At 38.7% G+C, this 26,855-nt stretch overlaps 4 protein-coding genes across 6 annotated transcripts; 3 read left to right on the forward strand and 1 right to left on the reverse strand.

Moving 5' to 3' along the window:
* Positions 1-6,320: 6,320 nt before the first annotated feature.
* LOC133730687 (nuclear distribution protein PAC1-1-like) lies at positions 6,321-8,053 on the forward strand (the record flags this gene model as incomplete). The annotated part of the gene is made up of 6 exons (XM_062158234.1): positions 6,321-6,371; positions 6,530-6,674; positions 6,755-6,892; positions 7,216-7,295; positions 7,459-7,635; positions 7,997-8,053. Coding segments are annotated over 6 exons (648 nt in total), but the record flags the coding sequence as incomplete, so codon positions are not given.
* Positions 8,054-8,262: 209 nt separating this feature from the next.
* Positions 8,263-10,579, forward strand: LOC133734153 (ATPase 8, plasma membrane-type-like). Of its 3 annotated transcripts, none has more exons than XR_009858116.1 (5): positions 8,263-9,269; positions 9,374-9,555; positions 9,644-9,778; positions 9,868-10,095; positions 10,176-10,272. XR_009858116.1 is itself a non-coding variant. In XM_062161783.1 (5 exons), exons 2-5 carry the CDS (start codon positions 9,523-9,525, stop codon positions 10,419-10,421), a joined length of 447 nt encoding a protein of 148 aa, XP_062017767.1. In that variant the 5' UTR covers positions 8,263-9,269; positions 9,374-9,522; the 3' UTR covers positions 10,422-10,579. The 3 variants fall into 3 exon arrangements, 2 of the variants coding, with proteins under 2 accessions (XP_062017767.1, XP_062017768.1); XM_062161783.1 differs by lacking the exon at positions 10,176-10,272 and adding an exon at positions 10,281-10,579 and having other exon boundaries at positions 9,868-10,005; XM_062161784.1 differs by having other exon boundaries at positions 8,265-9,269; positions 9,868-10,005; positions 10,133-10,269.
* A 5,446-nt stretch (positions 10,580-16,025) lies between these two features.
* LOC133730688 (uncharacterized) lies at positions 16,026-17,147 on the forward strand. Its single transcript, XM_062158235.1, has one exon. The coding sequence runs from the start codon at positions 16,026-16,028 to the stop codon at positions 17,145-17,147; it is 1,122 nt and encodes a 373-aa protein (XP_062014219.1).
* Positions 17,148-23,925: 6,778 nt separating this feature from the next.
* Positions 23,926-24,864, reverse strand: LOC133730689 (NAC domain-containing protein 41-like). The gene has a single exon (XM_062158236.1). The coding sequence runs from the start codon at positions 24,862-24,864 to the stop codon at positions 23,926-23,928; it is 939 nt and encodes a 312-aa protein (XP_062014220.1).
* Between the last annotated feature and the right edge of the window lie 1,991 nt (positions 24,865-26,855).

Here is a 26,855-nt window from a genome sequence, read left to right on the forward strand (position 1 = left end):
TGGAGGAAAATATTGAAGATCTGAAAGTTCAGAGGAAAGATGGGATTGAATCAACTAGATGGGAGAGAAGATCAGAAGAGAAGGATTGAAATTGATGAAGAAAGGATTTGAGAAGAGAAAGGCTGAAGAGTTGAGAGAGAAAGACTTGAGCTCGGAAGAAAATTTCTTTCTTTTGGAGTGAACAGTTTTTCTCCAGAATGCACCTATTTATAGAGCGAGGTGAGCAGATCTCCACCGTTGGATGAACGATTCCTGTGATTCATTCTACGCGTTGGATTAAAGTCGCCCCGAAACCCGGAAAAGCTGTTGGCGCGTGTTGAGCGTGTAAGGGGACAGGCCGAACCTCGAGACGCTGTGGCAGACAGCTTTAGCTGAAAGTGATTTGCTTTCCGTAAATCACGGAAGAGACGTGTCGTGGCACGTGGAGTGTACCGACAGTTTGTTGTTATTCTATCGCTTATGATAGAATAAATAAAAGAAGTTGCATGGATAGTAACGAGAGCAGCTGGTGCTCTAGTGGTTGAAGAGCAAGGCTCATGTACAAGAGGTCAGAGGTTCGAACCTTGCCTCTCGTTTATTTTTATTATGTTCGCTTATGACATAATAAGTAAAACATTTGTACACATTATATTAAGCACAGCTTGTGCTCCAGTGGTTGGTGGGCAAAGCCCTTGTGCAGCAGGTTAAGGTTTCGAACCTTGCCTCCCCCGTTATTTTATTTATGTCGCTTATGACATAATAAATATAACACGTGAGCATATATTAATGAAGGCAGCTCTTGCTTCAGTGGTTGGGAGCAAAACCTTCGTGTTTGAGGTCGGGAGTTCGAACCTTACCTCTTACAAATATTTTTGGATCTCGTATATGCTTGATATACGACGTATATACGGTATGTACGGTATACATACGTATATACGGTCTGTACGGTATGCATACGAATATACAGTTGTACGGTATGCATACGTATATACGATCTGTACGGTATGCATACGTATATACGGTATGTACAATTTCATACCGTAGCCGAGCTGGAAGTTGGTGGGCCGATTGGTAGGCCCAAATAGTAAGCCCAAATAGTAAGCCCAAATAGTAAGCTCAAATAGTAAGCCCGAATGGTAGGCCCAAATGGTAGGCCCAAATGGTAAGCCCAATTGTTCGGCCCGAATAGTAGGCCCAAATGTTAAACCCAAAGTGGTTTGGGCCGGTTCGAAATGTGGATGGTCCGATTTCTTCAGGCCCAATTGGCCAGCCCTAGTGCTTAGTCCAAGGATTGAGCAAGCCCAAGTCATCATCATTGGGTGACATAATTTATTGGCGTGCTTTTGGGGATGATTTGTTTTGAGTGATGCATCTCTATGGTTGTGAAGAGTGGTGCATGCTTAAGTTTTACTATGGAGATTTACCGTGATGCTAATTGAGTAGCGAAACACTTTGTGGGAGTGTTTACTGTGCTTGTATGCCAGTACAGAGTGATGATCTATGTGAAGATCTATGTGATGATCTATGTGAAGATCTATGTGAGGATCTATGAGATGATCCATGTGACGATTTTGTGTATGTGATGTGGAGTGTTGTTGAGCAGTTGTTGTGTGAGTTTACGTTTGTGATGAAAGGATTTAGTGGCCATAGGAATGTATTTTTATACAAGGGCTGTGGCTTTGTAGATTACTACAGATTTGGAAAAGATGGAGATCCTATAGTTAGGTCAACCTTAATCGAGAGGAATTGACTTACGCTTAAATTTCGGGACGAAATTTCTTTAAGGAGGGTAGACTGTAATACCCCGGAAAATCCCAATTAAATTCCATGGTTTTTTTAGAAATGATTTCACGATAGTAGGAGCGAGTACGAAGCTTGGAAAAGTTGTGGAATTAGTTCGAACGATTTTATTTTCGAAAACGAACGTTTTTAGGGGGTCAACAAAGTTGACTTTTTATACGTTCAAAATTTGGGAAAACTTCCTTCATAAAAGTTGTAGAGCTCGTCGATATGATCGCGTGCATATGTCGAACGAAATTTTTGAAAAAATGGTCAGCATTCAGACAACACATTTTGGTCGTTGTAGAAGATGATGATTTTCTATCTCAAATTTGGAGGGATATCCAAAATTTGATCAAGTATTTTTCCCTCTCAAATAGCCATGCTCTAGTTGACTAAAAAATGTTGTGACACTCAGACAACATTTAAATGTCGTCTGAGTGTGGAGCTTGTTTCAAAATTTTATAGCTTATTTTGACTCGTGCTTTTGGACATAAATCCCTCGCAAATAATTCATTTTCTGTCCTTCTCACTCGATCAACTCGCGAAACTGAAAACCTCAAAAACCAGCCTCTCTACTTCTCAAATTTCTTCTTCTCAGATTTCTTCTTCTCCCAAAAACCTCTCAGAGCCCAGCACCACCGCGATGACCTCGACCCAGATGGAGGACGCCGTACGACATCGCACTGCCATCAACGATTACCTGAAGAGGTTACTCCAGCATAAGGAGCTCCAAGTCCGCGCAGGTCAGATTCACACTCCAAACCCTCTTCTATCCAACTACAAATGTTCCCAATTTGTTCAATTTTTAGTCTAGGTTTCGATTCTGATTTTCAATTCAGCCGATTTTGTGCCCTACCTGTTAATTTTGGTTGATGTTGTTTCTGGGCAGTGGGTTTCTGTGTGAATTGGGAAATTTTAGATGCTATGAGGAATTTGTTTGGGTCTGAATTGCATGTTTCGGGTTTTGCAGTGTGAGAAAACTTGGGAGGAGCTAAGAAGGATTTTGGGAAAACTGAAGATTACTTGAAGTCGCTTCAAAGTGTTTGTTAGATTATAGGGGAAGTTCTGAGACCTCTCAATTATGGACAATGTAAGTAAAGTTTGGACCTTTCTTTGTTTAGAACATAAACATAGTTCCTGGAAACTCTTGGTGATTATGATTTTGTAAGACCATGATTTAATCTCAATTGCGTAAGAATCTGTCTCGGTTAGGAATTTCTGTTGCAAAGTGAAATTGATCAATTGGGTGCTCATTAATTTTTTATCTTGGTGGAATTTGTAATACCCCGGAAAATCCCAATTAAATTCCATGGTTTTTTAGAAATGATTTCACGATAGTAGGAGCGAGTACGAAGCTTGGAAAAGTTGTGGAATTAGTTCGAACGATTTTATTTTCGAAAACGAACGTTTTTAGGGGGTCAACAAAGTTGACTTTTTATACGTTCAAAATTTGGGAAAACTTCCTTCATAAAAGTTGTAGAGCTCGTCGATATGATCGCGTGCATATGTCGAACGAAATTTTTGGAGTTCGTACGATTATGTTACGAATTTTGGAAATATGAGATTCTTTTTTTATAATCTCTTTTCCTCGGATTCTCTTTTTTTTTCTTTTCTTTTTCTTCCTTTTCCTTTTCCTTTTCCTTTCCTCCGGGTCTCCTTCCTTCTTTTTCTTTTTCTCTTTTTTCTTCTTCTTTCTCTCTCTCTCGTTCTCCCTCGCATCCGAAACGAAGAAAAAAAACAGAGCAGCAGCTCTTCGATCAATAGCTCCTCCCTTAGTCCACCAAACGGCGTCGGACCACCGCCATTAGTTTCGCCTCAACCTTGCGCAGATGCTGGAGGCAGCCTTGCGCGGCGGTACGACCGGAAACGACGGCGGAGGCACGAGTCCGATTCAGCCCAGTTTTGGTTCGAAGCTTGATATCTCGAGCTACAAGCCACCAAAGCTCATCAAACTTCACCCACGAGCTCACCTCAACTTCCTGAAGCTCCCAGAAGTAACCTTGCACGGCGGCGTGGCTAGTGGTGGCGACTGGAAGCTCAACCCGACCTAGATCGAAACCGGACTGTGGAGCTCGATATCTCGAGTTGTGGAGGTTCGTTTTGAGTGATTCTTGAACTGGAGAGCTCACCTTGAACTTCTGAACAAATATCCAGAAGGGATCGAAGCCATTGGAGGACCTTTTTACGTCAAACTGGAGCTCGCCGGTTTCTGCAGATTTTCCGGCCAACTCGACTGTTTTGGTATTTTTCAACCTCTTCCCATTAATTTCTGATCTTGTGCTAGTTATGAATATTGACCAGCATGTAAAAATAAAGAACTTTCATGTTGGAAGTTTTGGCTAATTTTGACTTTGAATGGGTGGCGGTGCCGCCACTGTGATGGTGGTTTCCGGCGACCTCCGGCCACCCCAAGGACAGTTTCTGTCCATTTTTGTGTTCTACATGTCGATACGATCATTTCGATATATTATACGCAATTTTTGGATATCGTATGATTTAGTTATGAATTTTATGATTTCGATTAATTTCGATCGTTCGATTAATGTTTCTTGAAGATCGGACAGTCCGATGGACTTGTAGTTTTGATATGTTGATCGTATGACTGTTCTGATGACTTTGAGAGGTCACGGACGAAGATCCGACCGTTGGATCTTCGTATAATTGTGAAATAGTGTTTCGGAAGGCGATTCGTGAGAATCCGACCGTCGGATTTCCATAAAAATTTGTGGAGATGTTTGTAAGGACGATTCAGGAAGATCCGACCGTTGGATCTTCGTGATAATTTTGGAGGATGATCCTAAGGGCGATCCGTGAGGATCCGACCGTTGGATCATCATATAAATTCGATCTGACCGTTGGATCATCATTAAATTAGAATCCGACCGTTGGATTTCCGTATATGTGTGGTTTATGAATGATTGCTAAGTTAAGATCGTATCTGACTAGGTGATTGACGGTTTGAGTTGGTGGACGATTGTGGATCGTATTTTGAGCTGAATTGAAGACGCAGCGGGATTATCGAGGTGAGTAAACCTCACGTGGTTCATATTACGAACCCAATACAATTAATTGCTTATTTTGTTGCAATCATATGAACTATTGTTGGTGTTACTAGACATTCCTGTGTGAATGTCTATATATATATTATTTACGTGAAATAATATGTATTGTTGGAGTTGTGTTGAGTTATTGTTGAGAAACAATACAGTGTGAGAGGTATTGAGTTTATTGTTGAGAAACAATATATTGTGAGAGGTGTTGAGTTTTATTGTTGAGGAACAATAAATTGTTGTGATCTGTGGAGATCACTAGGTCACGAGGTGACCATGGCATCTATTAGTGAATCACGCTCTCGTACCGGGCTGGTGGTTATTAATAGTATTAAATCGTAATCACGTCTGTGGCCGGACGAGTGGTTACGTTCAGTTAGAGCTCTAGTCTGTCTGCCAAATGTGGAGTGACCTTATGAGTGAAATTGAGAGTAACTCATAAGTGTCAATATATATATGGTAACCTTATGAGGGAAATTGAGAGTAACTCATAAGGGTCTATATATATATATGAGTCTGTCTACCAAATGTTGGGAAATCTTATGAGCGAATTTGAGAGTAACTCATAAGTGTCTATATATATATATGAGAGTGAGTGATCTTATGAGCTAAATTGAGAGTAACTCATAAGTGTCTACATATATATATGAGAGTGAGTGATCTTATGAGCTAAATTGAGAGTAACTCATAAGTGTCTATATATATATATATATGAGAGTGAGAAAGTAACGTGGGTTTGTGGTAGTCTTGAAATCTAATAAATCAACAGTTCTTTCTTGTTTACTCATACTGGCTGTAAAAAGCTTACCGGGTTTTGTGTTGTTGCAACTCCCGGTACACTATTCAAATTGTGTAGCGGGTAATCCTACAGGACAGGAGAACCAGGACGGTGATCGTGCGGTTAGAGCAATTGTTAGAGTTTTACAACAATTGTAAGTTGTGAGGTGTGTTATGCTCATTTGAGCTTTATAATATATTGTGAGAGTGAATTGTAATAATGAACTCGAAGTTTCGAGATTTGGTTTTTTGTAATTGTAATTATTCAGGTTTCGGATTTGAATTTATCATTCAAAATCCGGGGCGTGACAGAATTCATGCCTCGGAATTGTTGGATTTATGTGAGAATGTAGTGAGTTGCATGATGATGGTCCTCCATTCTTCGCCGCCTAGTAAGCTTCTCCATCTCAATCCCCAACGTTTTCATTCATTTTCGCTGCGAATTGAGTCTTAGAGTTGTTGTTGTTCGCTTTTGAAAGGATTGGAGATGCAATGGTAAGGGCTACGTGGCGTTCCGGAATTACATTCGGAGGCCGACGAATTGGGAGAAGGATAGTCTGCAGACTCTGAGCCTCTAGACCACTCCGGGAAACAGGTAGTCCTCCAATCAAAGTTCATATCTCAAGCTTTTGCTGGTTGATCCACGTTTTCGATTAGTCAGTGCTTTGAATTGTTAAATTCGTATGCTGACATCAAGCTGCTTGATGCATCAGTGGGTGATGGATTCAAACTCCGAGTCCACTCTCACTTTTGTGTGATGTCGAGAGCTGGACTCCTGGCAGGGTATGTGCAATGCAGCCTCGGTTTTGGTTTTCAAGTTTCTTTAATCTTCGTAAATCGCTTGAATGTGGAGATTCGGTGTTTTTGATTTCCAGGATGAAATGAGAGAACTAGTAATGCAAGTTTGAACTTTACTTTGTTAACTGTTTTGCTTGTTGCAGGATGTGCATAATGGCAGTCAACCTTCATCTCGTAGAAGTTTTGGCTCGAGTACTAGTGATAATGACCGCCTGCGTCAACGGGGTGAACAACCTACATACTCTTTTGTAGGAATGCATTGCATCTTTGATCAGTGCAGAGCCTCGGGTAATCTTTTGTATTAGGAAGATAAGTGAAGATGTATTTTATTTCTCCAAAGGAAGAACCTCATTAGTTGCTGTCCACAGTTACTGTTTTGAAGTTTGGGCACATGAGCTCAGATCTGCTTGCGTATAGAGCATCAGATGGAACCTTGACAGTATGCACTGTCTCTGATCCTCCTTCAATTCTCAAGCATCTGAATGGTCACTCCAAAGATGTTACAGGTTGGATTGACTGGTATTGTTACCATTATTTTTTCTCTTGCTTTTGCATTGATATATCTGTTTCTAAGTTTCTTGCCTCCACTGATAAGTATATTGGTATGGGCAAAAATTTAGTTGTGATATTCAATGAGATATGGATAAGAAATTAGGCCTTAGCAGTTTGCTACAACTGAACACTCTAGAATGGCTACGATTTTTTTTTCTTTTTTTCTCATTTTGGCTAAACCCATCAACTTGTGGCAGTAAATTAATAGGTCAACTGAAAACATTACAAGTGTTCACAGTGCTTCAAATGATTAAACATTAAGTCCATTATTCTGTAGTGGATGCATATTTCTTTGGTAAGATTTTGTTTCCTGCATCATCATCTCCACTTGGTTATGGGACCAACGCTATTTTCCCGGTAGATTCTAGATAATCCCTGAGTTTATCAATTGGGATTCTGAGTGTCATTGCAACCTATAATGATGAGAAATGATTCCTTATTCTAGTATAAATTTAGAAGTGTAATTATGTTAGAGGATGCATTAATTGAAGTCTTATTCTTTCCATTTTTCCTTGCATAGGTCTTTGTTCTAAACACCATGTCTTGTTTATTTTCAAACTTTGATTTCTCGTCAAACAATCAGTACATTGCATCCTCATCGTTGGATAAAACTGTGAGAGTATGGGAGATTTCAAAAGGCCTATGCATAAGAGTAATATATGGAGTTTCTCCACAACTGTGTATTCGTTTTCACCCTGTAAGTGTACACGGACATTAAGAATATCTAGCCCTTCCGAACGGCTTCAATCCTTTTCTATGATTAATAACTTATTATATATACATGCTTAAGTTTTTTGTGTTTCATTTCATTTATGCAATTTTGTTATTTAGCCTAAGTTATTAATGATTCCCCCCCCCCCCCCCATTAGACTTGAATCCACCATGTTTTCAATCAAGTGCTGTTTTTAGTATTTACAATCAGCTAATAATGCCTTTTCCCCTTGACTTTCATTGGATGATTATAATGGAGTTTGTTACCATTTTTTATGTATATTTTAATCATGATGTGCCATACTGCAATTTTAACGTCTATTTTTTGCTTTTTCTTTCTAATGCAGGTAAACGGTAAGGGTTGCATACCTACGCTTGTTGTTTCTTCAGAAAGGAGAACATGAGATTTTTGGTTTAAAACATGATGTCACGAATATCTACTGAGTCTTCCTGATTTTGCATGGCCTCATATTTTCTTAGATATTGCAGCTCATACTTTAATGTTTAATATTTTTTTATGGACTTAGGTATAGTTGCTTTATGACCCTTTTTGTTTTTTTTAATGGACTAGAAAATTTGTTAATATTGGAGTTTCTGTATGTGTGTGCTGAAAGCCTGAAACACCTTTTCTACTTGTGCTTCAAACAAAGGAACTTTTACTATGAGGTAAAGTGGATGAGATGGATATAGTTATGCTATCTTATTTCCTGAGTAATGCTCTGGAGGGAAGCAGTTAGCTTCTTATTATGAAGCTAACAACCCCTTTAGGCCCACTACAGAGTGCTACCACATCCAAACTTTTTTATTTTGTTTCAAAGAACATACTTGTAATAATCAAGCAAATCTAAAATCACTAAACCATCTGGTTACTACCTTAATATTTTCAATGTTCTTTTTTTTTCCCCTTTTTTTCTGAAAGAACTGTAATTGTTTAATCACAGTTAGATGATTAAATGTTTTCACTTTTGCTTGACTGTTTGAAAGGATAACGTAAAACATGAATGGAATTGGCACGATCAAGAGTACCTGGAGATTGTTTTTGGAAACTACAAGTAATATAGTTATGAACTTATGAGAACTGCATAGATGTTTTTTCAAGTACAAAATAGATATATATTCTGTTAGTCATCTGACCTTAACTGATCAAAATTCTTAACATTATGATGTTGTGGTGGTATTATATGTATTGTTATTAACTTATTATCCGGGATCTCAAACTAATATGGAACTAGATTTGTAATGCTTTAAACTACAGAGTTTATTGATGTTGATTGACTGAATACAATCTCATGTATTGGTATGCAATGCAATACAATCATAGTTGGCATTGCATTCAAAAGCCCTAACAAAAAAATGATATGGCTGTCTTGATTTTCTATTTTTCATTTTTCTTTATCCGAAGCATATGAAAACTCCATTTTTCATTTCCCTATAGTGTTGGTCTTTCCTGGATATATGTAATTTAATAGATTAGATTTGATTGGTGGTATTTCTGCATTGATAAACCATGTTTTCAATTTCAGTACTGGGAGGACCATTCATAAAACATCATTTGACAGTCAAGTTACCGCTATGGACCATGCTCACACTGGACAGATCATTTTCTGTGGAGATGGGACGGTGTGTTATGGCCTATATTCATTGGCAGTTTTTTTTTATATATATATTTTTTTATGAACTTGCATAACTTTTACTGATGTAGTCTATTGGATAATTTGTTGCAGGGGTTTATATATTCTGTCAGTATGAATTCTCACACAGGAGTATTATCCCGCTCTCATCGGCATCAAAGTAGTAGCAGGCAGAAATCTCCAGTCACAACTGTGGAGTCCCGAAGTTTTTCTCTGTTGGCTCGGGGCCCTGTGTTGCTGACATGTACTCAAGATGGAAGTTTGTCTTTCTTCAGGTTTGGTCGCAGAACTCGACGTTTTTTTACTTCCATTGTTTTTTTTTTTTTTTTTTTAAATACTGACAAGATGATTGGTTTGTCGTAGTGTTGCGCTGGAAATACAAGGTTATTTGGCTCTTCATTGCTCACTCAAATTAACTCCACGAATATACAATATCCGGGCTCTTCATGGGTTATGGAAGCTGCAGTAGTTATGGCACTTGTCCTTGCTAATGGGGGAGTAAGTAGTCTTAAACTAGCTATGCACTTCCAATTCAGGTCAAATTAAATATGAAGTGTAACTTATTCTGGAATGAAAAGATATTCCAGGGTGAAGGTCCTGACTGGCAAGACTTTGTTGGGATTATTGTCCTATTAATAATCAATTCAACCATTAGTTTTGTAGAGGAGAATAATGCGGGAAATGCTGCATCAGCTCTTATGGAACGTTTATCTCCAAAGACAAGGGTATGTCTCTTTGATTGATGCCTTCCGCTCACAGAGTTTGGCTATGACAGTTTTATGAGGTCTGCTGGTCATGTTTTTCTATAAATTAAGGTAGATCTTTTATTTGTAGCTTGTATCTTTTCTGCAGATGAGTTAAATGCCTCACTAAGCTGCACATGAGTTAAATGCAGACGAGTAGACCACCTACCAGATTTGCAGCAAAGGTTTTTGTTCTTTTTTCTGCAATATCTTGTTCCTCATTGAGAATGAAGACTAGTTGCTCTTATAATATGCAGCATAAGTCTATATGGGGGTCAAGAAAGATTTGTGTCTCTGCAATGGGTCAGCAGGTTTGTGTCTCTGCAAGCTCACTGGCCATTCCGTTTTCTATGACCACTTCTATGATTTGGGTGATTCCGTTCATGATCAGATTGTGAAACTAGTACAGCAGTACAACAGTATAGCTAGCTAGTTCCTTTATTAACTTGTGTCTAGTAGAAATTTTTCATTCATCAAGCATTTAGACTTGTCTTCAGATCCAGATTAGTATATATGAGTTATTTTGAACTGAAGTTCATGATTAAGTTTGTGTACATGAGATACTAGTGGATTAATGGAAATTGCAATGAATGATTTTGAATGTGGATTTTATGGTTTCATACTTTCATTAATGGGCAATTTTAATTTCCAGAATGCATGCATACCAATTGTACAGGGGACTACTAAAATGTGTCATCACAAACTGCAAGCTACAACAAAAGCACACCAAAATGTGTGGTTGCAGCTGCAGTGTATAACAACAACAAATAAGTGTGATTGGACGTGATTACAGACAATATAAAACACGTACTATTAGTGGTCCTTGTTATATTTAGACCACAAACATTTGTCGTCTAAATAATCTCAAACGACAGTAAATTGTCGTCGTAATGAGATTGACATAACAGAAATCTATTGTCTAAACCATTTCCCAACATCACATATGTATAATTGAAAAATCTTTCACACAACACTTAAATGTCATACAAATCAACCATAGAATGACACTTAATTGTCCTCTGATACACTTTACGACCACATATAATTGTCGTGTAAAGTAAATTAGCACAACCTTTAAGTGTTGTTGTATGAGAGAAGACACTACATATGAGTCTTCATATTTCTTATTTAAGGGCATTCAGACCACACAAATAAGTCTTGCAATATGCTTCACAGAATAGTATTTCAAAAAATACTGTCATTGTTTTGTTTATCAGACAATACAAAACCGTTGTTTGAATGCTTTTAAAGAAACAGATCACAATGTTCCCAAAATGCAAAACTCATCAGACGACACATTTTTTATGTCGTCTGAATTTTCAGACGACAGAACTCTTCTGTCGTTCGATACGCCCAAGAGACGACATCGTACTAGACGACACATTTTTGTTCGTTCAGACGACAGAACAGTTCTGTCGTCTGAAGGCCTTTTTGACATAGTGAATAGTCATATATATTTCCTTGACCTGACCATCTCCACGGTTTTGAAACTGACAATGGAGGAAGGCGAATGATTGAATGTTCTTTCTTGCTACTCCCTTCAAGACTATAGAACGGATTTATCAGGGTTACTGAAAAATCTTGCTCCACCAAAATTAACCACCCCTTTGAACACCTAGAATATCGTTTTTCAATTCGGCATCCTAATTTGCATATTAAGGACCTTATTCTCTATCACATTGTACACATCACATGTATCTTCTTGGTCAGCGGCAATCAAGAGCACTGAAACCATCATTTTTGAGAATTGGGCTTGATAATCTTTTACTACACCATGCCACTACTTACACACAACACTGAATCGTAAATAGTCGGAAGGTGACGCTAATCGCTCTACAACCTAATCTAAAAGGTGTTTAGGCAAAATTTTCCATTCTGAGAGGATAAACAAATAAAAATTTAATCAAGAAAAATTCAAATCCAAGTACCTATTCACGAAGCACATGAATAACTAAAAACAGACAATGTAAACAACAGGGGTGTATTAGAAATAAGTCTCCTAAGTTTTGCATGACGCCAATTAAAAGTTATAATAACCCAGCAAATGATAAACACGATCATAATAACAAAATTAAGAGATCTACGAGAAAACTTACCTCGATCATCGTTTCAAACTCGTTTCAAATTGAGGAGGAGAGTGAGCAGAACTTGCAGAAGAAAGATCAAGCAATAATTTTTGTTTGCAAAGATATTTCTCGTCTCTCTCGATTTATAGATAATTATGTCAACTCCGTCGATACAACGAACTAGGACAATTGGACCTCTACTAGGATTACGAGTATGAATTAGAAGGTATTTGGCTATATGCATTATCAGTACAAGATCTTTATCAAATATTTTCGACAGCCAGAAGATCAGTTTTGAGTTTTGAATGTTGATTCAGTTTGTTTATCTTTCCTCTTCTGAATTTGAAATTGTTTTTTACGTCGGAAGTATGCCCTTTTTGCGGAAGGTTTGAGATGACTCAGCTATAGCCTATATGTTTCTGCAACAGCCTCCAATTCTAGATTACAAACTTTCACTTTCATTTGAGCATTATGAAATTCAAGATAGTGGTTTGCAGGGACTTTTCTATCTTTGCAGTCAATTATAAATTTAGACTTTAGAGCGCAATAAAGTTCGCCAAAAAAAACTTTAAATTGGTTTGAAGAACATATACAATATATGCATGCAGCTGACTAGAAGTTCACGTAAAGCAGTACATAGTTTACAATGCATATATGATGAAAGGTCTTGACTAGTTAGTTTCAGTTTAAGGCCCTATATAGTCAATAATTTTTTATCATGTTGAGCATCATATATTAGATTTTAATCAATTTAATGGAATATATGATAAGCCACATCCAAATATTATATATTTCATATTTCCTAATAAATGTGGAGCCCTACTAGTTAATGTGATGTAAGATTTAGGTAGATGATATAGTGCATAGATGACCGGCCTTGTACCTGTTTCTGGAAAACAACGACCTTATTGCCTTGGTTAATTAAACTCAGGTGGTTTTTTTATGTTGATATTTAGTTGTTATTTAGTTTCCCAGATGTCAATTAATCTGAACAAATTTGCAGGTCTATCATTGTCCAAAAGGTTCAGTACGTAGATGTCATTTCAGTACTTGTTTCCTCATTCCTGCTATCTTTTTTGTGGATACGTGGTTGAGGATCGAGTCATTAGACTGGAAGTAAGCCTTTTGGTAGGTGTATATTACAGTCCTTGAAAGCTGATCCCTCATTGGGAGGCCTGGTTATGCATATATTAGTCAATGGTTGACATCGATCAGAGCGTGTATAGCAGTATAGCACCGTGAAGAAGCTCTTGAAGGATAATAGGAAGCCAGAACAGGTAGAATGATGTGCTGGGATTGTGAGTCGTATACTCGTATTGGAGCCTAGGACTTGCCAAGTTTTTCGATATTTCTGGAAACAGATGCCTCGCAGGACTAGAGACTACCTTGCCAGGCCTAATGGGTATAGGAGTTTACACAGGAAAGTTGATGTTAGTGACTGTAGTAACAGTAGGCCTTTGATGGAAATAAAATAAGGACTCGATCAGGTGATGGAAATGTTAGCAGACGCTCGGACAGTGGTCTTACAGAGCCAGATAAGGCTTGTTAAGTATAGAATGATACAATCGATCACTTGATGTAGGAAAAGCTGGTCAAGGCCATAATGATGGCTGCTGCTAAACTTGCATATTTCACGTTTCGATCTTCCATCCGTAAATTATGAAGGCATTGAGACTGAGCAAAGTAAGAGTGATAGATTATTCCGCCTTACTGACAATAATGGAGATGGTAAGACTATCATTGAGGAACTTATGGAAGTTATGGAAGAGGTTGGTGCCCAGGAGAAGATGCATGCGAGATGATGAAGCTTTTTGATACCAACTGTGATGGTTCTCTCAGCTCAGATGAATTTGATTTGTTTCATAAACAGGTAAGGTAAAAGACTGTCTTTCACAATGGAAGTATTTAGCCACAAAGCAAGTTCTCTGTGTTTGATGTCTTTGTTTTTGGTAGGAAATTTGACATAGAATCTAGTTGCTATTTTCACTGTTATCAGTATGCATCGTGGGCGATCTTGAGAATATACCATGATTGATAGACTCATGTATCATTTGAACTGCAAAGCTTAGATAGAACTATCAACTCTTGTGTATAATTTTCTTATATGCCATTTATTTGAGAAGTCTTTGAGCTTGAACATTAGATTCTGTATTTGGAAGTATAGGTACCACTAATGCTGTGGTGTACGAACCTTGGTCAGTAGATATTTCAAAAAAATGAGTAGAAGGAAGACATAGTTTCTCTTTGGTTGCCCTCCTGCACTGAAGATCAGGAATATTGTATTCTCTCATTTCTGTTATTATATAAAATGGGGTTTAAGATTGCTAATATGAGAGTTCGATAAAGATAGTCATAAGTTGTAATGCCTTGTGTGATTTGAGTAGTAAGTTGTAAATTCACAGTTTGATGCTTCTTAGTGTAGCAATAACTTCCAGTGGTCTGAGGTTTGTTTACTTCATGCTTGTAGACATTCTATTTGTGTGGAACTGTGGATATTATTACTTATCTTATTCTTTGTTCTTTTATTTTTCCCAATTGAAGACATGCCATTTCCTGTTCTGTGATGTTCGTGCTAATGATATTGTATTTGTTCATGGCTTTTAAAAAATATTAGTCTATATAAGAAATGGCTCCTCACTTAAAGGTATTTGTTTTTACTTCTAGTCTATCTTGGGCCATGATCTGTGCAATCATTTGTTCAGTGTTTTATATAAAAGAACATTGTATTTGTTGTAAATTATTATGGATATATCATGTAAATTATTGTATATTAGAAGATGCTTTCCTCTTTCCTAGTTTTAGGGGATCCATGTTTTAAGGAGGACTTTAAGGGTCCTTGTTTTATGGAGGATTTTAGGCTATATGTTCCTTGCCTTCCACTATATATGTAATCCATTTCTCATCCATGGATGATAGAGAAAACAGAAAATACTACACTCCCTCTCTGCATCAAAACTCTCTCTCTCTCTCTCTCAAGTTCTTTGAAGCAAAACTCTCTCCATTTTCTGAAACATTTCCATTTTACAACACGTTATCAGCACGAATAGCTCTAGGATTCGGATTGCAGATTGATAAGAGAAGAGGTGAATAACTCTTGGGTTGCAGAGAAGAGGTAGTTCATCATTCAATCAACATCAGTCTACAAGCTCTACAACCAAGTAGGTTTTTCCAAACAAAAACCAATTTCGCTGTTTCATTTTACCTTCTGATGTCTGTGTTCCAGTATTTATTTAAAATAGTAATTCAACTCCAAAATTCACCAAATTTTGTATGCTGGAGTCCTTATATGTTTAGTACATCTCTGTAAATTTTCATATTTTTCTGGGTAGTTTTGCTTAGTGTTTCAGTTCGTTTTTTGACTGTTGTTCAGTAGGAACTGCAGTCACAGTTTATGACTTTTGTTGAAGCATCTAGTTTAACTTAATCCTCTATGAGAGACACTTATTTCTCTTGCATTATAATTGGCATGATTGAAAAAAAAGGGAAAGAAAGAGGAAAATCAATAGCTTTTAATTTAGCTATCAATTCATGTATATTGTGACGAATATCTATATATACTTGTTTGGACTTTGTGATAATGATACATCTTTCCTTCATTATTTATTATGATAATGTTTTGTGGTGTTACCTGCTCATATTAAATTTAAATATTTTACCCGCTTAAATTCTTTGCATTAAGAATATATATGTGAGGAATGTAGGTACTTAATGAACCGGAAGTTCACACATAAACATTGAACCAAAAAATTCATACATAAATATTGAACCAGAAGTTCACATGTATCATAAAAGGAACTTGAAGTTTCCTTCACAAATTCACTATACATGTTTAATCCGATTTTTAGTATCATGTTATGGAACCTGAAGTTCTTATTGATTGCTTATGGAAGTTATTACCCATAGCACTAACTATTGTCCTTTAAATCCTTGTAGAGAATGTCAAATCTCAACAAGCTTGACTTTGTTGCTTTGGAAGTTTCCGGAAGGAACTATCTCAAGTGGACCCAAGATGTCAAGCTTCATCTGACTGCAAATAAGATGAGATCAACGATTATTGCTGACAACATCACCCCTGAAGACATGAAGGCAAGGGCTATGATTTTCATCAGGAAACATATGGAAGAAGCACTCAAGGTGGAATATTTAGCTGAAGAGGACCCAAGATCTCTTTGGGTCGCTCTAGAAGAGCGATTCAACCATCAAAGAGCCATCTACTTGCCGGAAGCAAGACACGATTGGCAGAACATACGCTTCCAGGATTTCAAGACTGTCAATGAGTATAACTCTGAAATCTGCCGGATTCGGTCACTCCTAAAATTCTGTGGAGAAGAGCTCACAGAAGCTGACCTACTGGAGAAAACTTTCTCCACCTTCCCTCCTTCCTGTATGGTCCTGCAGCAACAATACAGGGAAAGAAACTTTGCTAGATTCTCTGAATTAATCACCATCCTGTTGCTCGCTGAAAAGAACAACAACCTACTTTTGAGGAATGATCAAGCAAGGCCCACCGGTACTAGAGCAATTCCTTTGCCTGAAGCAAATATTATTGCCCATCACGAAAATAATCGTGGAAGGAGGAACCGGGGCCGTGGAAGGGGAAGAAGGTCTGAACGTCCAAGGCATGGACGAAGAAATGGACCCAGAAATGGCCCATATGACCGCGACCACCCAGGCAATGGCCCAAGGGGTCGAGGAGGACGTGGACAAGGCCCACGTGGTGGAAACCGAAATGCCCAAGTCCGACAGGCTCAAATTAGAGAGAACCCTGGTCCGGCCCGTCGCCCTCAAAATCAGCATAATCTATGTTATAGATGTGGAGGCACTGACCATTGGTCCCGCACCTGTCGTGCAACAGATGAAGAGATAGGAGAGTATCACGCCAGACGCGGAACTCAAGAGGCCAACCTTGTGGAAGAGTCAGTCCCTATGGATACCACCTTGGAGATTACTGATTTCCAAGCAGCTATGGATACCACCTTGGAGATTACTGATTTCCCTATGGATACCACCTTGGAGATTACTGATTTCCAAGCAGCTAATGGATACATCGAGGATTGAAAACTCGAGGACATGGACATAATAGGCACTTGTGCCATATCTATGTTATTGTTATGAATAATGCTTTCTATTTTTCAGTTTATCTTTGGTGATCTTTGGAATATTAGTTTTGCATAATTTTGTTATGTTTGGATGTTTAATTCAATAAAATTATTTATTTTCATACATGTGATCCATTGAATTAAATATATGAATACGCATGTCTTGTGGAGAAATTTGTTGTCTGGCTGATAGTGCTACTACGCACACCATACTCCAAGATAGGAAGTTTTTTTTAAACTTATTGCCTACTCATACCTCTGTGACAACTATATCAGGACAATCCAACCTGATAGAGGGCCATGGCAAAGCCCAATTTATGTTGTCCAATGGTACTGAATTTACCATTAATGAGGCCCTATACTCTCCACGTTCCAGAAGAACGTTATTGAGTTTTAAGGATATTCGAGCCAATGGTTATCACGTTGAAACCACTGAGGAAAAAGGAGTGGAATATCTTTGCATAACCTCCAATTTGTATGGCCGGAAGCGGACATTGGAGAAGCTAAAATGCCTCTCGAGTGGTCTCTACATGGCTACCATTAGATCGATTGAGGCGAATCACATAACCAGCCAGAAGCTAACCAATTCGAGCAACTACTTGCTTTGGCATGACCGTTTGGGACACCCAGGTCAAAGTATGATGCGCCGTATCCTAAATTCATCCCACGGGCATCCCCTTACCAATAAGGATCTTGTGTACAGTAACACATTATGCCAAGCTTGCTCATTGGGAAAATTAAATATAAGACCATCATATGCAAAGACTGAAAAAGACTCCAACCTTTTTCTACAACGGATACAAGGGGATATATGTGGACCTATCCAACCACCATGCGGACCATTTAAATATTTCATGGTTTTGGTTGATGCATCGACAAGGTGGTCACATGTTACACTATTGTCCACAAGAAATGCTGCTTTTGCTAAACTCCTTGCCCAGATCATTAAATTAAGGGCTCACCACCCGGATTATCCAATCAAGTCCATAAGACTTGATAATGCCGGAGAGTTTATATCAAAATCTTTTGATGATTATTGCATGTCCCTCGGGATTAATGTTGAGCATCCAGTTCCCTATGTTCACACCCAGAATGGTCTCGCAGAAGCGTTCATTAAAAGATTACAAATGATCGCACGGACCTTGGTAATGCGCACCAAGCTTCCAGTATCTGCGTGGGGCTATGCAATTTTGCATGCTGCCATGTTGGTCCGACTAAGGCCCATTGCCACCCAACCTTATTCCGCGTTACAGTTGGTGACTGGGTACGAACCTGATGTTTCGCACTTACGTGTATTTGGGTGTGTAGTTTTTGTGCCAATTGCGCCGCCACAACGTATAAAAATGGGTCCTCAACGAAGGATGGGCATATATGTCGGTTATGAATCCCCATCCATTATACGCTTTTTAGAGCCCTTGACAGGCGATCTCTTTACCGCTAGATTCGCGGATTGTCACTTTGATGAGACAGTCTTCCCGCCGTTAGGGGGAGATAAGAACGTTACCGTTCCTGATGAACGACGTGAATTGACGTGGAATGTCCCCACTATGTCTCATCTTGATCCCCGAACCGCACAATGCGATAATGAAGTGCGAAGAATTCTAGATCTACAGAGTGTAGCCCAAAATATGCCAGACGCTTTCTCTGATCTAGCTAAAGTGACGAGATCACATATACCTGCTGCAAATGTGCCTGCAAGAATAGATGTCCCTGTAGGACGCGTTGTCCCGGATGGACGAGGTACGACCATGGCGGCTAACCAGTCACATGTCCCTGCCCAGAAGCGAGGTAGACCACTAGGTTCGAAGGATTCCTATCCCCGGAAGAGGGTAAAACCAGCACAAACGAATCCACTAGACATCGCGATCTCAACTGATCCATCTCACGAGATAATTCCAGATTATGGGTCCGTCCTAGAAGAGACAACGTTGGGGGACGCTCCAACGTTTGAACCCACTCTCGAGAATAGAGAAATCTCGATAAATTATGCATGCTTAAGTGAGATTTGGAATCGAAATGAGATTATCATCGATGATATATTTGTATTCGCAGTAGCTACTGAAATTATAACTAGCGATGATGTCGAACCTCGCTCTGTTGATGAATGTCAACGTAGAGACGACTGGCCAAAATGGAAAGAAGCAATCCAGGTCGAAATAGATTCCTTGACAAAGAGAAAAGTGTTCGGACCTGTCGTTCCCACACCTCACCATGTTAAACCTGTAGGATTTAAATGGGTATTTGTAAGGAAGCGTAATGAGGAAAACGAGATTGTAAGATACAAGGCTCGTCTAGTGGCGCAAGGATTCTCTCAACGCCCTGGGATTGATTACGATGAGACATATTCTCCTGTAATGGATGTTATAACGTTCCGCTACCTCATCAGTTTGGCAATTTCCGAAAAACTGAATATGCAGCTAATGGATGTGGTCACAGCTTATCTCTATGGGGATCTTGATACAGAGATATACATGAAAGTTCCTGAAGGACTTAAGATACCCGATACAAATAGTTCTAGACCACGGAACACCCTCTCCATTCGTTTGAGGCGTTCACTTTATGGATTGAAACAATCTGGACGGATGTGGTACAACCGTCTAAGTGAATATTTGATTGGGATGGGATATGTAAACAATGAACTATGCCCATGCGTGTTTATTAAGAAAACAAGTTCTGGATTTGTAATTGTGGCAGTTTATGTCGATGACATGAATCTGATTGGTACTCCTGAAGAGATCAAAGAAACCGCCAAGCACCTGAAGTCTGAATTCGAAATGAAAGATCTTGGGAGAACGAATTACTGCCTCGGCCTGGAGCTTGAGCACCGTGCTGATGGGATTCTGCTTCATCAATCAAACTACATCCAGAAGATGTTAAGACGCTTTAATGAGGATAAAGCGAAACCTTCAAGCACACCCATGGTCATCCGAAGTCTAGATCCTAAGAAAGATCCGTTTCGTCCCGCAGATAATAACGAAGAGATATTGGCACCAGAAGTCCCATATCTAAGTGCAATAGGCGCATTATTGTACTTGACTCAATGCACTAGACCAGACATTTCATTTTCTGTGAACTTGTTAGCTAGATATAGCTCTGCACCAACACGCCGCCACTGGAATGGTATAAAAGATATTTTTCGTTATCTTAGAGGTACGATTGATATGGGCTTATTTTATCCCTATGCATCAAGAAATGGATCAAACCCCCTTGATCCTCAGAATGATGCTCGCCTTGTTGGATATGCTGATGCAGGCTATCTATCAGACCCACACAAGGCACGTTCCCAAACTGGTTATGTCTTTACCATTGGGAATACGGCAATTTCTTGGAGGTCTACAAAACAGACCCTTGTTGCTACCTCTTCGAATCATGCTGAGATTCTAGCTCTTCACGAAGCAGTACGTGAATGTATATGGTTGAGAGCCATCACAAAGCATGTTCAAAGCACATGTGGACTGCATTCCACCACTGATGAACCAACCACTATCCATGAGGATAATGCTGCTTGCATCGAGCAAATGAAGACAGGTTTCATCAAAGGAGACAACACAAAACATATTGCACCAAAGTTTTTCTTCAATCAGCAACAACAGGAGCATCAGAAGATTGAGGTCAAGCAGATTCGATCTGAAGACAATCGTGCAGACCTCTTCACTAAGTCACTACCAAAATCTATATTCCAGAAGCATGTACAAGGTATTGGTCTACGTAAATTATCTGAATTACCTAACATGTAATTTTCAGGAGGAGTTGAATCAGGGGGAGTATCCAGAAGCATACCCACTTGACCATCGTGTACTCTTTTGTCCTTCGTCCAGGGTTATTTTGTCCCACTGGGTTTTATTACCTGGCAAGGTTTTAACGAGGCACATTTTTAGTATGGTCGCTCCATCCTGAAGATGTTTTTGATTCAACATATATGCATTTGCTCATCTTTTCCCTTCGACCACGGGTTTTTCCCACTGGGTTTACCGGGCAAGGTTTTGGTGTAGCAACTCTAAATGCATCCCTCTCGTAGACATGCTACTTACTTCTGATGCTGATAAGAAGACTCCACTTATCTCCGAAGCTGTGATATTACTACTTCACACTCATGCGCGTTGTGCTCTTTTTCTCCTTCGACCAAGGTTGTTTTTTCCCACAGGGTTTTTATTACTTGGCAAGGTTTTTGACGAGACAACTTAAAAGCGCACAGCCTAGGCAACACTATTGACATGAAATATCCAAGGGGGAGTGTTGTAAATTATTATGGATATATCATGTAAATTATTGTATATTAGAAGATGCTTTCCTCTTTCCTAGTTTTAGGGGATCCATGTTTTAAGGAGGACTTTAAGGGTCCTTGTTTTATGGAGGATTTTAGGCTATATGTTCCTTGCCTTCCACTATATATGTAATCCATTTCTCATCCATGGATGATAGAGAAAACAGAAAATACTACACTCCCTCTCTGCATCAAAACTCTCTCTCTCTCTCTCTCAAGTTCTTTGAAGCAAAACTCTCTCCATTTTCTGAAACATTTCCATTTTACAACAGTATTCTTCTGTTTTAAGTAAATAGCATCTGGGTTATACACTTATACTCACTGTCTTTTATTCTGCATGTAATAGTTGCAGAAGCAGCATGTTGTAGGAGATGGAAAAGAGTTTCCGAGTATACCTTGCCACGAGATTCAACTGAACAGCAGAGAGCTTACTTTGCAAAATTTGATGAATATAACCTGCCAGAAGAGGAGCTTGAACTTTTGGAGTCGGAGTGAATGAAAGAGCGCATTGTTATATAGTGGGTCGTATGGAGAAGGAAGGGAGCCCAAATCCTTTGTATTCTCCTTATATTCACAATTTCACATTATTGTGCAATCAAGTGGTTCTCAAGTAACTGACATACCCAACAGAGAAATCAGGAACAATGTAATTTACTGTCTCTGGATGATTCATTAATGCTCCGCCACAATGCCAACATAGCATAGCACCAAATCCTGGACACAAAAAGTGGCTTAATGTGTGTTTATACATATCCATGCTTTGTTAAAATTTAAGATTCTACGTGTGTCTATGCACATATGCTGATTTTTACTTATACTTGGGGTTTCTGCAGTTCTAGATATATTATCAAGGTGAGACCTTTTTATAGTATGTATTGCACTAATGGACTTCCTAACATTTGTTTTTTAAGTGTACGTATTATAAGGTCCCTGTGTAATAAGAATTTCAGAACTTCTGTTTTAAGGTAACTCAGACCCGAAAAGTGTATTCTCTGGTTGCTGGGGTTTGGCCTGTGATGTCATTCATGGACATGCATCTAGATAACTAGAATGAAGCATTTCTGTTGAATTTTATAATGTAACAGCTTATCTGGATGTAATAATGGTAAGTGTTTCCAATTATAAAGTCATTCCATTGAAGATTGACTCTGCACCATTTGAAAGTGTTATTCATTGTGAAATGAAGTCCAGGCAAGTTCGAAAATGAAAAACAAACATTATATATTCCTAGAGTGGGTGCAAACAACACAGCCTATGGAGATTAAGCCACATCTTCATTTGTAGGAATTGACAAGATCAACACAATCATTATCCTATTTCTCTCCACTTCAGTTCGTACAGGTGAATGCAAATTAATGCTGGTAAACTATGAACCAGGAATGGATACGAGGCAGCAGTCTCTTTGATTCGTCATGTACATAATTTGTCATTGTTGTATTTGTTATGCAGGGATCGAATGAATTGGGTCAACCGTGTCTTTCAAATCTTGTTTTCAGTAGGGTCAATGAACCTATATGCAGATGATCTCTATGTATTTGATTAAGGTACATATTTCTATATTCAACTAATCACTTAAGACATGATTTTAATTTACATTTTTTGAAATATATGGATTACTTAATTGCAATATATGATCTTGAATTGGCGAGAACAAGATATTTCTGTCAGTGCACTAGACTCAATCTGGAGGGTGATAAAATTTTCATGTTTCTGCAACTACTTTGAAAACTTTTAAGAAGTTTTCCAAGTGTAGCCGCTACAGTCCACGGAGAATCATAGCTGTGAGAAGTCTGCAATACATTTACACATTGCACTCCACATAGAAATCAAAGCCTTAGAGCAGCTTGCTAGTTTTGTTTCTGGTCTGGAAACAAATCCATATGTTAGCCTACCTGCTGTCAACTGTTTCACTCAGCTTGCCATAATGTGACTTAATCATTCTTTTTTAAATTTTGTACTTGATTTCAATGAATCTCCAGTTCTCAGTGTCTTTTGTTCTCATCTCTACTTTGTCTACTGTGGTTATAAATTTTTAAACTGTTTCCATAATATAAAAGCTACTCCATTGGAGATGCACCTCTATGATCTATAAGGACCACATTGTGAGTTAACAGAGTCTTTCATTTAAATCTCATTGCAGCTAGTTATGTGACAGAGAGTCCAGTAAAGTGGAGTTTTTCTTTATATTTGCTGTTTGACAGAACAAGAACATGAAACTCTGATGTGTGACAGAAATAGGAATTAAGTAACCAAGTTAACAAATTTGATATTGAAAAACAAGTGCACAGCTAGAGAGAGAAAGGACCAATGTAATGTTGATTTCATTAATTCAATAGAAATTGATTTACAAAGTAGCGTGTAATCGTGTATAACCCATTAACTGGTTTAAGAATGAAAAAATGTACATAGATACATGTAGTAGTAAAAAATTAAAATAAACTATCTAAAAGTCCTAGCTCCGGTAACCAGATTATCAAAGAAGTGGTCCTCCTGTGACCAAATTGAAGTTGTTGCCCTCATACCAAGTTGGGGTTTGTCCAAGTAATTCATCAATAGTAAATAAATCAGGCTTATCATCGACACACAGCTCAGGATAAAGCTCAGGATAATAACAATCTTGATCATCTTGAAACGGATAGGGAAACACTACTTGCAGCTGTCCATGATCTTGATCCAACTCGTAACAGGTCTCTTCCACTTTCATCTGATCAACAGTACTGCTGCCTTCTTGTTCCTGATCACAACTCTCTTCCTTTTTCTGCTTTTTCCATTTAGGCTTTCCGGGTTGATCCACAATGCTCTTTCTCTTTTTGTCATCAACTCTGGTCTTTTCAACAACATTACTCCTCTGAGCAGGTGGTGCCTTTCTAGGGTTCTTTCTCAAAGTGCACAGTACAATATCAGAATCATCATCAATGATCTGGTACTCTTGCATCAACCAAGCCTCGTTGTGACGAGAATCACAACCGCCCTCATATCGGAACTCCCTCTTGAGCCCAATAACAACACCATCATCCTCATGGTCAACAACTTCTTTCGAACACTGGCCACTCCAAGTGCCGGAACCCACTTTCCGATCAAAGCGCTTGGCGGTGGGACTCAGCCTTCTCCGATGGGTGAAGAAATAGAGAGTCTTTTCATCCTCCACTTTCTTGGACTCACCGCCGCAGTAGATCTGCCAAACAACCCAGGGCTCATTCTCGCAGTAAAAATCAGGAAAATCGGCAACGAAATCGGAGTGAAAGTGGTCACCCATGGCGATCTTGGTGTGGAGATAGTAATCGAGGAGTTCGTGGTCTGTAGGACGGAACCTGACCCCGACTGGGAGACCTGATTTGTTGGTTGTTGACGATCGATTCTTGAAATCTTGTTTATTGGAGCGATTTGGAACCCTGGATCTTAATGTCGCCATGATTGCATAAATGGAACAATTTCAGAGAGAAAAACGAATTAGGTTTCGGGAAAGAAAGAGAATTGGAGAATTGGAGAATTGAGAGAGAGAACAGAGAAGGGTGAAGGGTGAAGAGTGTGGGGGGTGGTTTATAAACAGATCGAGGCTAATCCTAATCCTAAACGGAGTCGGAATCCATTCACACGCTATCAAACGCGGTTTTTTTTTTTTTTTTTTTTTTTTGACAACTTATTCACACACAACGGTCACAATTTGAAAGTCAAATAGTCAACGACTTCGATCCGGAATTAAATTTCCTTCCGCTCTGTGATTAAACAATGATGTAATACAACTATGATGGATAACTTTTAATGTAATCAAACACTTTTATATTTTCTTGAAATTGAAAGGAGACATAATTGAGGCATAAACGCTTAAAATATATGGGTTTTCAGACCAAAGAAGAAGAAGGCTTTTCTGGGTGGCGATTGATTCGACTAAGGAGTTTATTTGGATGTTTGGCTCATGGACTTTATTCTGGTGGTAGCAATTTTGGGATTCTTCATGTCATTACTCACAAGGTGGTACAATCAATTTTATGATGCCAAGGATCTGGTTTCTTTGGCGGATCTCTAAGGTCAACCATTCTATAGGTAATTTCAATTATTTGTTAGATGTTGTATTAGTCTTGATTTTTTTATTAAATTTCAGTTCTTTTACTTGAGATACTTTTGTCTCCACTCTCCACACTGTTCTTTTACTTGACAGGCTTGATGATGTCCTATGTTGTATGTCAATAAGCTGCATTGAGTATTCATGTAAGAATGGCACAATGTTTGTATCAATAAACTAGAATGAGAACATTTTCTTTTCATTCTTATATACTACTATAATGGCAATTTTTGATAGTTTGGTATTGATATGTAGTCACTTCTTTGCTCTAACTCATAGGAAGAAGCTTTGTTCTAGTGTAGGCACCCAACATTTTGTCTTAGATAGAAATGTGTTCACCCAACTTTTAGGAGCTTTGTGTTTCAAGTAGCTAGCTAGTGTCATCTGTAGATGCTTGAAACAGGATATAATATCTCATAGTAGAGATACTAATTAATCTTTGTTTAAGTATATTGGTATTGAGAGAGATTGATGAGAGAAGTGTATTTCATTATAGAGAATAGGAGCCCTATATATAGGGATTACAAAGTGCATAATCTAAGAGTACAAGGATTCCTTATCTAACTTGGAGTAGGAAACCTCTCCTATTACAACTATAGAACTTATCCTAGTTTGACTAGGCACACTAAGTGTCAATATCCTTCAACACTCCCCCTTGTGCCGCTCAAACTTGGTGGTGACGCTTCATCCGTTGCCTCGTTAAAAACCTTGCTCAAGTGAAAAACCCTGTGGGATAAAAATGAACTCGAGGAGGAGAAAAGAGTGCAACACGTCCTTGATCCTTCGAGACTGAGTAACTCCCCCTGATGTCGAAATCTCCCCCTGATTGCTACAATCATGGGAGTTCGGATAACCTTTTTAATCCGATACTCTTCACATGTTTCTCGAATGTGGATTTAGGTAACGACTTAGTGAATAAGTCCGCTACATTATCCTCTGATCGGATTTGATTCACTTCAATCTTTAGAAGTGATTGTTGTTGCTGATTATAAAAGAACTTAGGCGATATATGCTTGGTGTTGTCGCCCTTGATGAAACCTAACTTCATTTGTTCAATACAAGCTGCATTATCCTCATAAATGCATGTAGGTTCATCTGTGGTAGACTTCAAACCACAACTTCCTTGAATGTGTCGAATTACAGACCTTAGCCATACACATTCACGTACAGCTTCATGTAGAGCAATAATCTCTGCATGATTTGAGGAAGTAGCAACAAGGGTCTGTTTCGTAGACCTCCAAGATATCGCAGTGCTTCCCATGGTAAAGACATAACCTGTTTGGGAGCGACCTTTGTGAGGGTCAGAGAGATACCCTGCATCAGCAAAACCCATCAAGACA

This window comes from Rosa rugosa, chromosome 2, assembly GCF_958449725.1.
Source record: "Rosa rugosa chromosome 2, drRosRugo1.1, whole genome shotgun sequence".
In the NCBI taxonomy this organism is placed as follows: domain Eukaryota; kingdom Viridiplantae; phylum Streptophyta; class Magnoliopsida; order Rosales; family Rosaceae; genus Rosa; species Rosa rugosa.

What these genes read in the sequence shown, in the direction of transcription:
- LOC133734153 (XM_062161783.1), top strand. Translation starts at nt 9,523, where the DNA reads ATGTACTCAAGATGGAAGTTTGTCTTTCTTCAG. An exon ending in TTGTCCTTGCTAATGGGGGA is followed by an intron (nt 9,779 to 9,867) that starts GTAAGTAGTCTT and finishes AAGATATTCCAG; the next exon opens with GGTGAAGGTCCTGACTGGCA. An exon ending in GTTTATCTCCAAAGACAAGG is followed by an intron (nt 10,006 to 10,280) that starts GTATGTCTCTTT and finishes TATAATATGCAG; the next exon opens with CATAAGTCTATATGGGGGTC.
- LOC133730688 (XM_062158235.1), top strand. Translation starts at nt 16,026, where the DNA reads ATGTCAAATCTCAACAAGCTTGACTTTGTTGCTTTGGAAGTTTCCGGA.
- LOC133730689 (XM_062158236.1), bottom strand. Translation starts at nt 24,864, where the DNA reads ATGGCGACATTAAGATCCAGGGTTCCAAATCGCTCCAATAAACAAGAT.